Here is a 15019-nt window from a genome sequence, read left to right as displayed (position 1 = left end):
CAGTTCGAGCGCAACTTCGTTGCGCGTGAAACTTGGCGCGAGGCACTACCGTGCCTCTTGATATATATTTTTTTTTCCCGTCTTGTCAAACTTTCATAATCAAACTTTTTCGAATAATCGTTATTACGATAATGTAAACTTAATAAAATTAATTAAAAGAAACAACTTGAAATTTTTTTGATGTGATATAAAAATTGACTTGTGTGGTATATGTTGCGCGCGCTTTACGAGTAATTTCTATTGCGACTTGGGGTTGCCAGCGACCTCGGAATGGTACGCGATGACGTAAAATTCGACGCTGGCGCAGGTGCGTGTCGTACGCGTTATCGACCAGCGATAAACGCCAGACAATACATTGGCGATGCGCGAGGAACGGCGGTAAGTCGCGCCCTGTCGCTTTCAGGTCATCAAGATAAATAATATTCACGTCGATAGCGATTTGCGATAGTAGTAGGCCTATTCTGTAACTCGTTAACGCTGGCTAACGACACTATCGTTACGCAGATACAATTTGTATCGCAAAATAGCTGCGCTACGATAACGAGAGTGTCGTTATCTAGCGTTAACCGAATTACAAAATGTGTAAACCGACCTATGTATCTGTATTTACAACGAATCGCAATGCCATTCAAAGAAATGCACGACTAATCTCGAATCTGCATAAATTCCACAAAATTCCGCAAAATTGACGATATATTAGTTTTGTCTCTAGACTGCCTCAATAGATACCGATTTTATCACGCCACTTATTTCCGTTGGATCGAGCAACGGCGATAAATTTGACCTCTTTGAAGTCTCTTTTACGAAACTCTCGATTATCCGAGCACACAAGGCGCAATTGTGCGGTGTTCTCGTGCCAATACAAGTGTATCCTTCGTGTACTGTGGATGCTCGCACCTTCGCTTGACCGGAACGTTTCGCGGCGCGATTTCAGAGGCGATTAATATTATTGGGAGCTGCCGATGCGCGGTTGCCACTCCGTCACGGGCGAGGAGAAGAGAAAAGGAAACCGAAGCGGCCGCAACCGGCAACGAAACCAATAACTATTAATCGAAACGCCACCGCACATTCAGCAAAGTCGACGCGATTCGAACGCGTTGCAGCCGTCGATCCCCGCACCTCATCGAAACACACGCGTATTTTAAACACACCATCCTTTAAACGCGAGAAGCCGCGCGTCTCGCTTTACGGCCCTTTCGTTCTGTGTGTTTCTTCCTTGCTCGTGTCGGTGTAATGGTGCGGTGTAACTTCGCGACGTATCTCCGCAAGAAAATGTATCTTCGACTCTTCAGTTCCAAATAATTCCATAAAACACGCGCGTGTATCGCGCGAAGATTTTGTAAAATCAAAATATATCTATCTCGAATAACTGATTCATGTAAATTTCAAGAATTCGCGCAAGTTAAAATTGACAAAGAACACTCGTAAGATAAACATATCACATGTTCAATCAGAAATAAGAACTTCCTCTCTCTCGCGCTTAGGCGAGATACTCGATCTAAGCATTATGTCTTCCGATTACGGCGTGTGTCCGATGCAGACAGTGAGGAATCAGGCCGAGTTATCAAGTAGAACGTAAGTAGATAATGTCATTGCGCCGGTTGCGCTCCACCTGCCATCCTTAAACTGCCGCACGTAACTCGTGCGGTGTGACTCCCCTCTGCGTCGCTATCCTCTCCTTGACCAGCAGCGATCGCACGTACCGAGTGCGCGACCGGTCCGAAGATATACGACGAACGAATATCCGGAAGGGGCGGTCTGGAATTCTGGACTGTGTCCGAGCTATCGTGCCACGGCCGAAGTGAGGGTGGTCGAAGTGGGTTTCTGCCGTGCGCACAAATACACGCACGATGTACGCGAGGGAGCACACGACCTAACAAACAATCGTTATCCCACGACATCGAGCGAGAAGTGAAAACGTAGCTCCACAGAGAGATCCATTTTCGTTCGCAGAAGAAATTTGAAGGGACTTGTATAAATTTTTTACACTTTCGCCCGTGTGACTTTTCGTTCTATGAACATTCATAGAACATTATATGACACTGCTCTAACGATATGATGTTATACTGATAATGGTATATAAAAAAAGTTATATTATGAATTGTGTTCTTTACTTTCTGTCGTCGGTTCTTTACTTTACGAGCGCATCATGCATGTTGTTGACTCACCGTAGCTGCCATGAAGAAATCAGGGACGGCTTGGAGAGCAGCAGCTGTGGTTTCACTACACGATCCATAGCCAACTGCAGATGCTGCCTTCTGACATTCTATAACAAAACATGAAGCAATAACTCTTCGCTGATGATACATTAATGTAAAATCGCGTGTAAAATACTTTTAGAACGCTTTTTTCTATCTTTGTCTGAAAATATCGCGAAATATCACGTTTTAAGAGAAATAAATGCTGAAAAAATTTTCTACGTACCGCAATTGTAACGTACCGCGAATACGTATCGTATACACGATATATACATGACAAATTGAGGAATTCAATTTCGCGCGTACATGCGTAATTCAATTTTGCTGCGTATTCGACGCAAAGAGACCGCAAGAATGGCATTTCTCGGGGGTAGCAATACCGAAACGTGATTTCGCAAGACTGTGCGAATAAACGGCAATATAACGTAATAAAAAGATATATGTTTTAAGTTTGATAACTGTCTTTTACAAGCATGCGCGCTTACTCGCGGGAATAAGCGAATAAAATGAGCAATGTGTATGAAACACACCAAAAGCATCGTAAGTAAAAGTTATCGGCAATCTTTAGATTATCGAAAATCGATGATTTTCCGAAATTTTGAATCATTCACAAAAAGCGCGCGAGTTACGACATTGACGTGCCATTGCGCGAGAATCAATTTCAGGAATTCAATGACAAACGAACGAGGATGTATCTAACAAAAAAGAGATACGGCGCGGGAGGGAAGTTCCCATTGAAGAGTAATTGTAAACTAATTGGAAGTAAATTCGCCCCCGCGTAATTGCGCGTTTTAATTTGAAGTCACACGAAAGCACTTTCGCATCGATTTGGCCGGACGCTCCGCGTCAGTGGTCCTCCGTTTGCCGCGCGTGCTTTAAAAAGACTGTATCGCAGTAGATGGCTCTGTAATTAAAAGAATTGCATCTTCACCCTCGGCTGGAGCCAGCGTTCAAATTTCGTTGCAACGAGAAAATAAGATCGCCGAAAATTCTACTTCGTTCTTTTTACGTCTCAACCGCGCGTAACTCGACGGAAAATTTTATTGGAAATTCTCCGTGTGATGTATCGACATGTTTAACGAACTAATATAACGGTTACGGCAACGGCAGTTGCAGCATTACATATGCAAAGTAGTTTAAATATAAATAATATATTTAAACTATAATGTATCAAACTTGTATGTTCTAATAATTTCTCGAAATACTTTTAAAATAAAGATTATAGTTGTTAAAATAATAAACGCCTATGATTTGCGCTGAAAATATAAAATATTACATATTACAGATTAAAATATCGATTACACAATTCGCACATTCTATATTTATACACGTACTGTAATTGCAACAAAAGTATTTTAAATAATTTAAATGGGAATGATCAATTATTATTTCAAAACACCATTTTCCGCGAAGCGCATAATAGTGTAAAACGCAATATTTTCCAAAAGTGGTTGTACAATGTTATAAATATTATACACATATATATGAGTATCGCTAATTTATAAAATACCGTTAAATAAAGTCCTTAACGGTAACTTTGAAATAAGTATCAATGTCTACACACAATAAAAACTGAATATCGATTACATGCAAATTGCATTTGTTGTTTTTTTTATTGCGTCCGCGCGATGAAAAGCGGTTTCGCGAAAGGAGTCGTATATTTTCTATAGAAAGCTCTGGATATCGCGAAAAGAAAAACGATCGGCACGAATCAATCCAATCAGAGACGACATTGTGCGGTCCGCTCCGCTCTCCTCACATTCGCGCCACCGAACTCGGTTTGCTGCGCCCGCTACACCCCAGCAAATTAACCAAAGTTTCACGCGCCCCCGCCAAAACTTGATACCCCTGGCACGGCCAATCAAACTTCGAGTTTCGGTAATCCCCGGGCCAAATACTCCCGTTTACACGTTACAGGTTATGGTATAAGACGGCCCGTTTCCTCGAGTTTCGCCGCCGCTAATACCCGGAGTTTCCGCCCACAAGTTGTCATCCGGTGGCGGCAATCGGCTATATAGAGAAAAGCAAGACTGCGATTTTCTTCCTCCGAAGGAAAAAGGACATTATGCACGTTCTATTATCGTAGCGTATTGTTGACTTTCGTACGAATTGCGTTTGCCAACTCGCTCATGTGCACGAGAGTTTCTTATTACGGTAACATGTAGAATCTACCGTTCGTTAGTCGAGTTAATTAACGAGAAATGTGCAAACAAAAGAAAGTTAGAGGAGAGAGAGAGAAAGAGAGAGTGAGAGAGTAAGAGCAAAGGGAAAGAGAAGAGTGTGCAGCAATCTCTATAAAAGTACACGTAGAAGGAAAGCGTGAACCGAGAGTTCCACTAAATGGAATTACTTAAAGCAAACTGGCGTTACTTTTTCAGTGCTACTATCCGATCGGCTACTTCTCTTGTTACGAAGTCGCGCAATGACCAGCGGACTCACGGCTACATTCGATTCCGAGGAAAAGCATAGATGTGTATGTTCCATTCTCGCTCTTATCCGTAGGTATGTTCCATCAGCGTCTCTCTCGCCCTCCCTCTCTCTCTCTCCCTCTCTTTCCGTCGCGCAGTTCCGTCCGAACACGGTCACATGCATATGCAAATTTATTCTACCGGTGCATTAGTGCGCGCGACTGTATAGGCGACTGCTCTGTGTGCATGTGTGACGCGCTCAGCTTCAGCTCCGTGTGCGTCGACTCGTCGTCCAAGCTGATCGCGACGGAGAGGGTCATAAATTAAATGATGTAAATGCTCTGTCCACCCTCTGTCGCAGCGAGCGGAGACGACACAGAGCGCCACCCTCTCGAACTCGCCACCACCCGGGTCGCCAACCCTGATCCCGACGGTCGTCGCCATACCCCTCGCCTTAGGAAAAGGGATTTTGTCGAGTGATTATAATTATCAGGATATACCGCGCTCTCGTCCCTCGTAGTTCTATCCGCGCGAAATGAAAGTGAGCGGGACAGGCAGTGGCGAGAAAACGAGTGCGCTATTTGTTAGCGAAATGTGATGGATATGCCGAGCTTATCACGATTCGCACGATTTGAAAAGATCTTAGCCGTTCGAAACGTTTCTACACAGTAGCAAAGTATTTAATTATTTTGGAATTAATCTTTAGTAACAAGAAAACATTCACGTACAGAATGTAACATTGTTGTCTACTATTGTTCTCATTATTTTCATTTATTTTCTTCTGTAGAGAAAATTTGTTCGTTTTCTTTTTTCTATTCGCTCCCTCGTTTCACGGGATATGTGCACATTTCGGGAAGAAATCGGCACTTAACGGGGGGTTGCCGTCCGAAACCTACGTTATCTATTTATTACCTCTCAATATCCGGTTCGCCGGTATTTATCTCCTTTCTTCTCCATCTTCGAGCGTATAGCGCGAAAAAATAAATGCCCGGCAGATTCCGGCCGAGCGATCGATAAGCTCTGACCTGATTTCGCCGATGTTAACTCGGCGTGGGCAAAAGCATGGAAATCCTTCCCGAGGCCTTCGATCGGAGATGGAAAGGATCGGCGAGATCGCTAAGCTCTGCTCTCAATCGGATTCGAATTTGATAGTATTTGAACAGCCAGCGTCGCTCTCGTAAATTCGGCGCGTAGTTTGTGCATTTTTCTCCCCTTTTTATGCCACTCTTGTGGTTCCCCCTTCTTCCGCACGGTCCGATATTTGGCTCTGCGTAGATAACTGTTATCGCGACTGTTGTCGTTTTTTAAAAAAATAAACTGTGTTTGCAATGAATTGGCACAAACTTCGAATTCTTTCAAATCCTCAAGTATTCACACAGATTCCAATACGAACGAGCTGATCATCAATTAAATGACGGTATTGTATACATTCGATAAGTTAATAAAAACATCTTTCATTGCGAAAATGTCCTGTTTATTTGGTAAAAAATAATTCAATAACAATTCGCACGATATATACATATGTGTATATTAATTATAACATGCACGATTTATCCGTAAAATGTACAAAGTTGTTCTCCGTTTCGTTCTCATGAAGATTATTTATCCAATCCGACGCTGCGCTCGAAGCTTTATATCGAGTTCATGCGATATACGCGCATCCGCGATGTTCGTAACCGAGCGCACCTCCACCCTCAACGTAAAGCCGATGAAAATGCATTGGCCGTAAATAACGTCGGTCGGGTTTCGAAGGCGCGCACCCGCGCTTACAAGGAGATAAAATCAACTTGACCCCGTTCCATCCCCCAACCGCGTTTTCAGCTTCTTGCGCTCCGCGTTGTCCTCGCGCGGGTTCGGTCGGCGATGAGGCGGAAACATCTTCGTTTCGATCAAAACTGCGGAAATCGTTAAAGAAAAGTCGGTTGTAGAAAGAGCGAACAGTCTAACAAAATGATTTGTAATCGCAATTTTTTTCACTTGACTGATCATGGAAATTTTCATGGTGAATTAATTATTAAGATATTTTTGTGCGCGCGCGCGACATTTATTTAATTAATACTCAATCTAATTCCGCCCGATTGCGTCAACTGCCTGTTACGATTAACCGCATGGATTGATTCGAACGGTAGTCGAGTGAAAAATTCTGATACAGCGGTGTTTATGCAATCCCGGATTACACGCTTAATATGCAAAATGTATATGTACGCATGTACGACGCATCGTAATTATAATGATCAACATGTTGTGTTTTCCATATCAATACTGATATAATTATATACAACACACGTATCTTCTGCATATGCAGAAAAGCTAATATTTGTGTGATCCAACGTGTCACATATTTTGAAAATTATATGTTTGATTGACGTAACTTTTTCTTCTTTTTGGTTGACAAAATTGTTATTTTGCAACTGATTAATTACGCCTTGCGAGAAAACAAACATTATATCCACCCGTAATCCAGATTTAAAACTGCTTTCATCTTTTTATCTCAAATATATTGTATACATACAGTTTTAATAATTACATATAGAATTGTGTCATCGCGATAATAATAATTAATTTAATTGTAAATAAATCTCTCTCTCAAGCGTGTTAATGACATCGTAATACAAAATTTTCGTATATACATCGTAAATCCAGTGACCTAACTTTGTCAGTCAAGTAGTTATACAAGAGTTTTGTGAAATTGCTTTACTGCGGCTTCTACACAACTTCACATGCCTGTCGTATCCGCTTTCGAAAATTTTGATGGAGATTTTAATCGAGTAAAAGGAAGTAAGAGGCGAATGTATGTAGAAACAAAGCGGATGCTTTTACAACGGAAAGCGTTGAATATTCAGAATGACGACCGGTGAGAACCGTTTGTCATTCCGATTCTCACAACGATGCTCTAGCACGAGAGTTTTTCTTTTTCCAAAGAGAAAAATGAACATCGACATTACTGAATCAACGCACTCGTAGTCTGATTGCGTCACATTTAATTTTATTCCAATTTTAATTTCGAATCTCTCTCTCTCTCTCTTTCTCTATCTCTTTGCTCTCTTCTCTCTGTGATTTCTTTAAGAAAACACGTGCATTCGTCGTAACGGTTTAACCTAATTGGTATTGTGTATATTTTCTTTCGTACGTATCAGTGCAAAATCAGAATACGTACAATAGACACATACGAGACGGAAGTTTAATTTAACTACGGGGAGCCCCGAGACTAAGGTCTCGTCTACGACTGTTTTGTATATGTAAGGCAGAATCGGGACAGTTAAATTAAACTTACACAAGTAACGGTATTATCTCACTTGCAGTTACCCTTCCCCTTTCCCCCTTACAAAAGCAGTTCTTGCATTTACATGACCGACCAACGGGGATCTCGCCCGTTAGAAATCCAAAATGGCTTTCTCTAGTATATTCCCTAACTGCCGCGTTAACGGGATACGGGTCAAAATTAAGTTTCGCAGTGCGACGACGTTAATTCGTCGAGACATTACAGGATAAGTTAACAGGCTTTTACACTGGTAATATAGTTACACTTCGTTAAGGGAAATTCAATCAGGATACACGAAATATTTAAACCGATAATCGTTCGACGTTCACCTTGCCTGCGCCTGCAGCCATATCGTAATATCAACCACGTCGATATTGAAAAGCGACGAGAAATACTGTTTATAAATGTGTGACTGCGTCAGCAAAGCATCAGATTGAAAAAATATCAGTCTTGCGCAATCTCGTTAGAAGACTTTTGTCATTTGAGTTTAATACGCGGAAAATTGAAAAGCTTCAGATCGAAATCGTATTGTTATTGGCTTATTGCATTGTCTTTTCAATTGTATTTGTCACGATAGAATTGCTTATAACACAATTAAACGTTGATTATTGATGCGCTGATGCGTGCATTTATCTCGATCTTTATTCTTTGTCGTGAAATTATTGGAATATGAACAAAAGTTTAGAAACATTATTATATACATATATGTTATATATTATATATATATATTATGTACAATATATATCAAGAGGCACGGTAGTACCTCGCGCCAAGTTTACGCGCAACGAAGTGGCGCTCGAACTGCGCTAACACACTATGCCTCTTATACGCGAAAATCAAGCAATTCAATAGAAGGGAAATTTTTAATCAGCCAGTTTTTGATATCGACTGAATCGATCGACTTCTTTTTAGACTCGTTCGATTCATGTTGAAAAAATAAAAAAAAAAAGTATTCTTGCGTTTTTGTTGTTTGTTTCTGATTTTTCGAGATACACGACGATAAAGTTTCGAAGTAAAATTTTCACGATTCAGAAACATCGTGCGACCAAATTGTGTGCACGTTCGTGTGCTTGCTGCCAGATGGCATACATATACGAGCGCGTTTTAATACAAAAAAGAAAGAATGACAAAGCACAGTAGTGGTTTGCGCCGGCAACACCTCCGATATACCTTTTTTAGTAAACTGTTTTGAAATTTGGCACTAAATAACTATAAACTATATACTTTAAATGTATGTTGAAAAATTAATTCAAAAAACGGATTTTTTCGCGCCGGCAACACCTCCATTATAACTTTTTTAACTAAATTGTTTTCAAACTTGGCACGAAATAAGTAGAAACTATAAACTTTCAATTTATAATAAAGTTACAATAAAACCTTCATTCAGAAAACGAATAAAGAAATTTTTTTCGCGCTGATCACATAACTACGGCGAGGTCACTGACCCCGCCAAGGTCGCGCGGCCGAGGTCAGTGACCTTATTGTAGTATGTATATAATACATATAATACAATATAAAGTAAAATATATTATAAATATTTAATAAATTATATGTATAATATATATTATTTAATGTTATATATAATATAAATTACTGTCACGTTACTTTAGTCACGTGTTGATTTTCTTCTTTCTGTCACGTGACTTTATAGTCACGTTTTTAATTTTCTCCCTCGTATATAACGAACTGTCAAAATCGCTTCTCTGTCATCATTTATTCTTGATCGACCGATTCGATTTAACTCGACTCGATCAACCAACCAATCGGCACCGCGGAAGAGAGGCAACAATAGATGCAATACATTCGACTCAAAAACGCGCACTTTGCGGTACACATGGATTTTTTTGTGAGAGAAAATGTCACAGAATTACCGCGTTATCAATTACAAACACATTGTTTGTCGTAAAGCACAGAACACAGTTCTGTGTATCGCTGCACACGGTTGTCTAAACGGATGATACGTCGCGCGTCGTTTTAACGCTGCAGTATCTCGCGCTTACACATCTCATTCAAACGTTTTTTTCTGCCAGCGGTACATTTTTGTATCTTTAGTTTATGGTTTAAGTTTTTACATTCGGTCGGCGAAGTTAAAGCACCGAAGGCAACTAAACTAATTCGAGCTCATAATGTAACGTTTAAAAGGCGACGTTCGCCGGCCGAGTCTTTCTTCAGCTTCGAATTAAGTTTTTTTTTTGACGTAAAATGTATGGCCTTGCTTGCACAAAAGTATAAAGCGCATATTCCTGCAAAATGCTAAGTGCACATCAGAACGTAGCCTCTGTCTCGCGCTCATTATTCTTTCTACGTTCCCTTTTCGGATCCTTGCTGCTTTAATTAAGCACGAAGTAAATATCATTTCGTAACACAAAAAAGCGCGCAAAAGCTCAGCTCAGATTTTCTACCTTGGTTTATTGACCTTGATAGAAAGAGAGACAAAAAAAAGAGAGAAATATTTAAACATATATTTTTAATTTCCTCAACTTACAACATAATTGCAGTTTGGAACCTGAAACTTGATCAAATTGTAATTCGTAGCCGAAATAATTGCATGCGTTTAAGTTTTAATATATTTTAAGTAGTTAAATAAAATACCTTTTTGTCAAAAACAAGAATCGTTTCGAGTCTCACTCTTCCAATTATATCAAACGCGTATAGTTGATGTCCGTCGTTACCGGCGACGAGATTACGTACAGAGGCGCGAGTGCACGTTCCGCCGAAAATTCAATCGAGGATAAAACGACGGAGAGATGAGGAGAGACGAGGGAGAAAATCGAGACGTTACTCCGTACTCCGAGGTAAAATATCCCCGCAAATAACCCGAATTCTATCTGGATTTCCATCTGGATCGAAGAGGGATAAGACGGCGCGAGAGAAAAGAAGTAAAACGACGACGAAAGGGGAGAAGGAGAGAGAACAGGCCAGCCACACTACCTGCTTACGTATTCGATCACGTAAGTACACACGAGAGCACGAAGAAAAAGAGGAGCCACCGCGATCGGAAGTAAGCGAGAGTGTCTTGAGGCAGCGGGTTGTGCTCGCGCCTCTCTCGAGAATATCGCGATATTGCTCGCGTTAACCGGCATCGCGGATCGAAATCCCGGAACCGTACGACGGTATGCGTTCGGAATGTTAAACACCGTTATGCGCGGCAGTCGAATCATCAATAGAAATCGGCTCTTTTACACAGTGCGTATATGTTTTCATCTGTTAGCTTTATTAAAAATTAGAACTTTATTTATTCAATGCAAAATTTGCAACTTTCTGCAGAAGTATCGATTGTCAAAATTTGCAAGTCCAATATTTGCAGATTTTTTTGAGAATTTCTATTTTGAAATTTTGTTTCTTTGAATTGAATTTAATTCACAAATCTCCATGTGTATTAATTTACACGTTAAAAAAAAAATGTATGTACATTTGCACGTACATCCGGCATATTGGCTCGTATAGATCCTAATACTTAGTTGGAACATTTTTCCCAGCTTTATAATTTTGTTTGTAATTTTATACACTGTTTCTCACTCGCGATTATAATCGTATATGATTACGTATAAACTAAACATGTAACGCAAATTATTATATCTAGTGCCACCGGAGAGAGGCCATTTCGATTACGCTCGGACTCGCGCGATAGTTATAATCGCATGGAGAGCAATTATAACTATCGCGGTCGCATTCATCGGCGCTTTGGCGATGATACGCGCGATACACTGGCGTTCTGCGCAAATACGCGGTTCCCTGCCACACCATCGCCAGGCGATCACCATGACTGGCAGATAAATATTATTGAAGGATAACGAGATTCTGCAGCGTGGCAAAATGCAAAGTGACAGGCGCTGTTTCTCCATTTTCAATTCTGCCACTCTCTCCTGCTCTTCTCCGTCCCTCTTCCTCTCTCCCCCCCCGGGCGTGTTTTTAACGCTGCCCGTTTAACTATCCACGCCGGCGCAAAGAAAATATGGGGAGATCGAGCGTAACGCGGAGTGAAATGGAAAATGAAAAAAAAAAAAAAAGAAAATGAAGAGAGACGGGGGGAAGAGGATAACTTGGCAGAGCGATCAGGGAAACGGGGATTGCATCATTCAGATGCAACTTCAATATTGATATGTCGGATTGGCTGGTGCTCCGACGTAACGTAACGCGGTAGCGCGGATCATAGAGTCGCGGCAAGATGGAAAAGACGAGAGAATGCGATGAACAAGACGAGAGAGAAAAAAAGATGCAACACGTTCGTAGCTTATGCACGAGACTCGCAAAACACGTGAAAGATCGGGTGAAATTGGGCGGGATATTATTGAACGGGCTTTCGCTGTGAGGCATGCGGAGAGGAAGAAGAATGGGTTCCGATGCACATCTTGCAATTGCAAGTGAACTGCGTGCATCGAGCCGACAGCAACTCCCGTGTGCATAAAGAATTTAAGAATATCCGTCCGCTTCACTTCGTGTACCAATGTTCCGTCGAATAAAGAAGAGGCGGAGAATTTCGATTGTTCTCGCGGAATAAGAATGTTCAAAGAGAGCAATCGATCCAAGTGATATGTTAAGATAAAATATAAAAAAAAGTATCACACATTTCTCTCGCAAATCAGACGTTTTATTCTAATCTTGATTTGCGTGTTACAACTTCGATTTCATTTCTACACACGTATTTATATTTCTAAGATATTTGTCAAGTTTGCCTCAACATTTTTATCTTGCAGGTGTACATGTTTAGGAAAAAAAAAAAAAAACAGTAGATTTTTTCCGGAAAATTTCGATAAAGTGTTCTCCGCTTCTGACGTCACACACTTAAACCGTCTATCACATCGTAGAAGTTGTTACGTTCCCGTCGATCGCTTGCAAAACCGGTAAGTACTACGCGAGACCGACGTATCGAATTTAACTTCCAGCCAGACTCGCAAGATGTCTCGCGGCTATCTTTCGTAACGCAGAACTTCATTATTCTCCGTGTCGCCGTCGTCGTCGTCGTCGTCTTACGACGACATCGAGCATCGGCCCCAGCGGACGAAGGAAAGAGAAACACCGCCGAAGGGAACAAAGTCGCAATTTCCACGTGAAATCCAACCGGCATGCGGACGCAATCACAGAACACGAGACTCCCCCCTCGTGTACCCCATGGACAGAATTGATGGACAGCTGGTGGGTCTGTGACGCGACCACCTGACATTCTTGTCCGATCGGGTTGACACATGCCTCTGAGATCATGCATGCGAGTTTCGTGCTCACGTAGCAAAACGTCTGCTCTGATTCTCGGCGACATGTCGAGTGTAACTATAATAATCCCGTGACTCTGTACATCGAATTGTCCCCGTTAAAATGAACAAGTATTTATACCGGAATTTATACTCATTCTCTTTCTTTTTATATCAACAGTGATATATTTTTCAAATCTTTATCAATTGGAAAACGTTGCGAATGTATAAGTTTTTATCACGTTTTGAAGAAGAAAAAGATTTGCGGTGTAATAAACTTTACTGATCATTTTTATTCAGAATTTTTGTTTTTCAACAGAAAAACGTACGTGTCTCTTTTATTCCGTTTAGAAAAAATGTTTCATTCAGCCGGAAAACATATACGCGACCATTAAAAGGCGCGCAGTTATTCGCGTTGCGGTAGATACGCGATTCCGAAGTGATACGAGAAACGCGCTATGTGTTTGAAATACGAGCAATACCTAGGTCGCGTCTGAATGCGGCCTCGTTTGCACGCAAATGTGAAACGCGCAGCGAGGCGCGCGAGTACGTTTGCGAATCGGTAAGCCATGTGGAATGTCGCGGCGCGACGTTACGAGCGAGGAGAGAGAAAACACCACGACGGACGAATGCTCGCGCGCGCGAAATTGAAAGCACGTCTCGCGAAATCGAACCAAAATCTGTTCCGAGGTCCAAACCGAATACAATCTCGACAACGTGACGCGACTCGGCAAACGCGCGTGTGTCATGTGCTCATTATTAATATCGGAGCGATATTGCAAGTAATTCAGTATTTTTGTTCAATCTGTAATTCTCGAGCGGTTCTTTCCGTGTTTCCATTATTATTGTTGTTGTAAATGCAAACGTGCCAAAGCGTTACCGACACTTGTAGCTCCATTTGCCTCCTATACACGCGTAAATGCCTGTACACGCTTGGTCGCAGATGCTCTCCGTTTTGTTCCTGTAGAATCCAACACCTATCAGTGTCTGCGTATCCTATACGTGTAGATGATGTCGTCGTACATACGTGAGAATACACGCACCCGCCAAACGACCTGAGTGTAACGCATCTGTCACAGACATTTCAATTAACGAGTAGCTCTAATAAACAGATAGCATTTGAACGTAAGTTGATTATAGAGTCCGCCGCGTGCTCGCGCATGTGATCTTTTAAGTTGTCGGTTGAAGAAAAGGTTATAAAAACTATTAATTGTAGCAACTGAATGTACCTAATTATTTAAAAAATTATGTATAGTCTCTTTTATTGTGAGATATTCAATTCTGAAGAGTTAATTGTAAATATTGAAAAACAATGACATGAAATATAGGAAAATTTCGTAGAATTCAATTATACAACGAAAAATCAGATCATGCCTGTCCGAAAACATCGTCGTGCTCTAAAATCTCGTCAAAGATCTTCGTGCGACTCTCGCAGTCATTAAACAATGGCAAGCGCACAGATAGGTAGGTATATGCGCGGTACACACAAACGGCCGTCCGAATAGACCATTTCCCACTACTCGGGAACGTCGTGACACGCGCAATTCATCCCCGCAACCCACGGCCGTTAGCGTAATTGCACGTACGAGCGCCATTAAACACGACGCGCGACGCTACGTCGGATTCCGCGTCGAACCACCTGCGAAATCGTCACTTTGTTTCGGCGTAAATCATGTCCGGAGCAATCTCATGGCGAGGACACGACGCGACCGCTTTATTCATCTTGATTCACCTTGCCCGGGGCGATCACATCCTGTTCTGCGGAATGTATGCGCACGTGGAGTACGCGATGGGCGCGATTTGCCCTCCCCAACTCAAACCTTGGTAAAACCGGCATCTCCCCCGGTTGATGCACTAGAGCTTGTTCATAGAGCGCGGAATACCGTAGAGATATTAAACACGATGTGCGCGTAGAGCAAACTCCAACGAGATCGCTCGTCCTCCTCTATCGCGATGGACCGA

General features: G+C 41.6%; 1 protein-coding gene across 1 annotated transcript in view; it reads right to left on the bottom strand.

Moving 5' to 3' along the window:
- The window catches only part of LOC109863881, a 395995-nt gene that overhangs the window by 320581 nt on the left and 60395 nt on the right, over positions 1-15019 (bottom strand). Inside the window, exon 3 of the mRNA XM_020444540.1 lies at positions 2169-2266. Coding sequence (XP_020300129.1) covers positions 2169-2180 — 12 coding nt within the window. The 5' untranslated portion in view covers positions 2181-2266. The remainder of the gene's footprint in view (positions 1-2168; positions 2267-15019) is intronic.

The sequence above is a fragment of the Pseudomyrmex gracilis genome, unplaced genomic scaffold, assembly GCF_002006095.1.
Source record: "Pseudomyrmex gracilis isolate BER0280 unplaced genomic scaffold, ASM200609v1 scaffold_0, whole genome shotgun sequence".
Classification (NCBI taxonomy): Eukaryota; Metazoa; Arthropoda; class Insecta; order Hymenoptera; family Formicidae; genus Pseudomyrmex; species Pseudomyrmex gracilis.
Note: the sequence above shows the minus strand (reverse complement) of the source record. Positions and strands in the feature narration are given on the sequence as shown.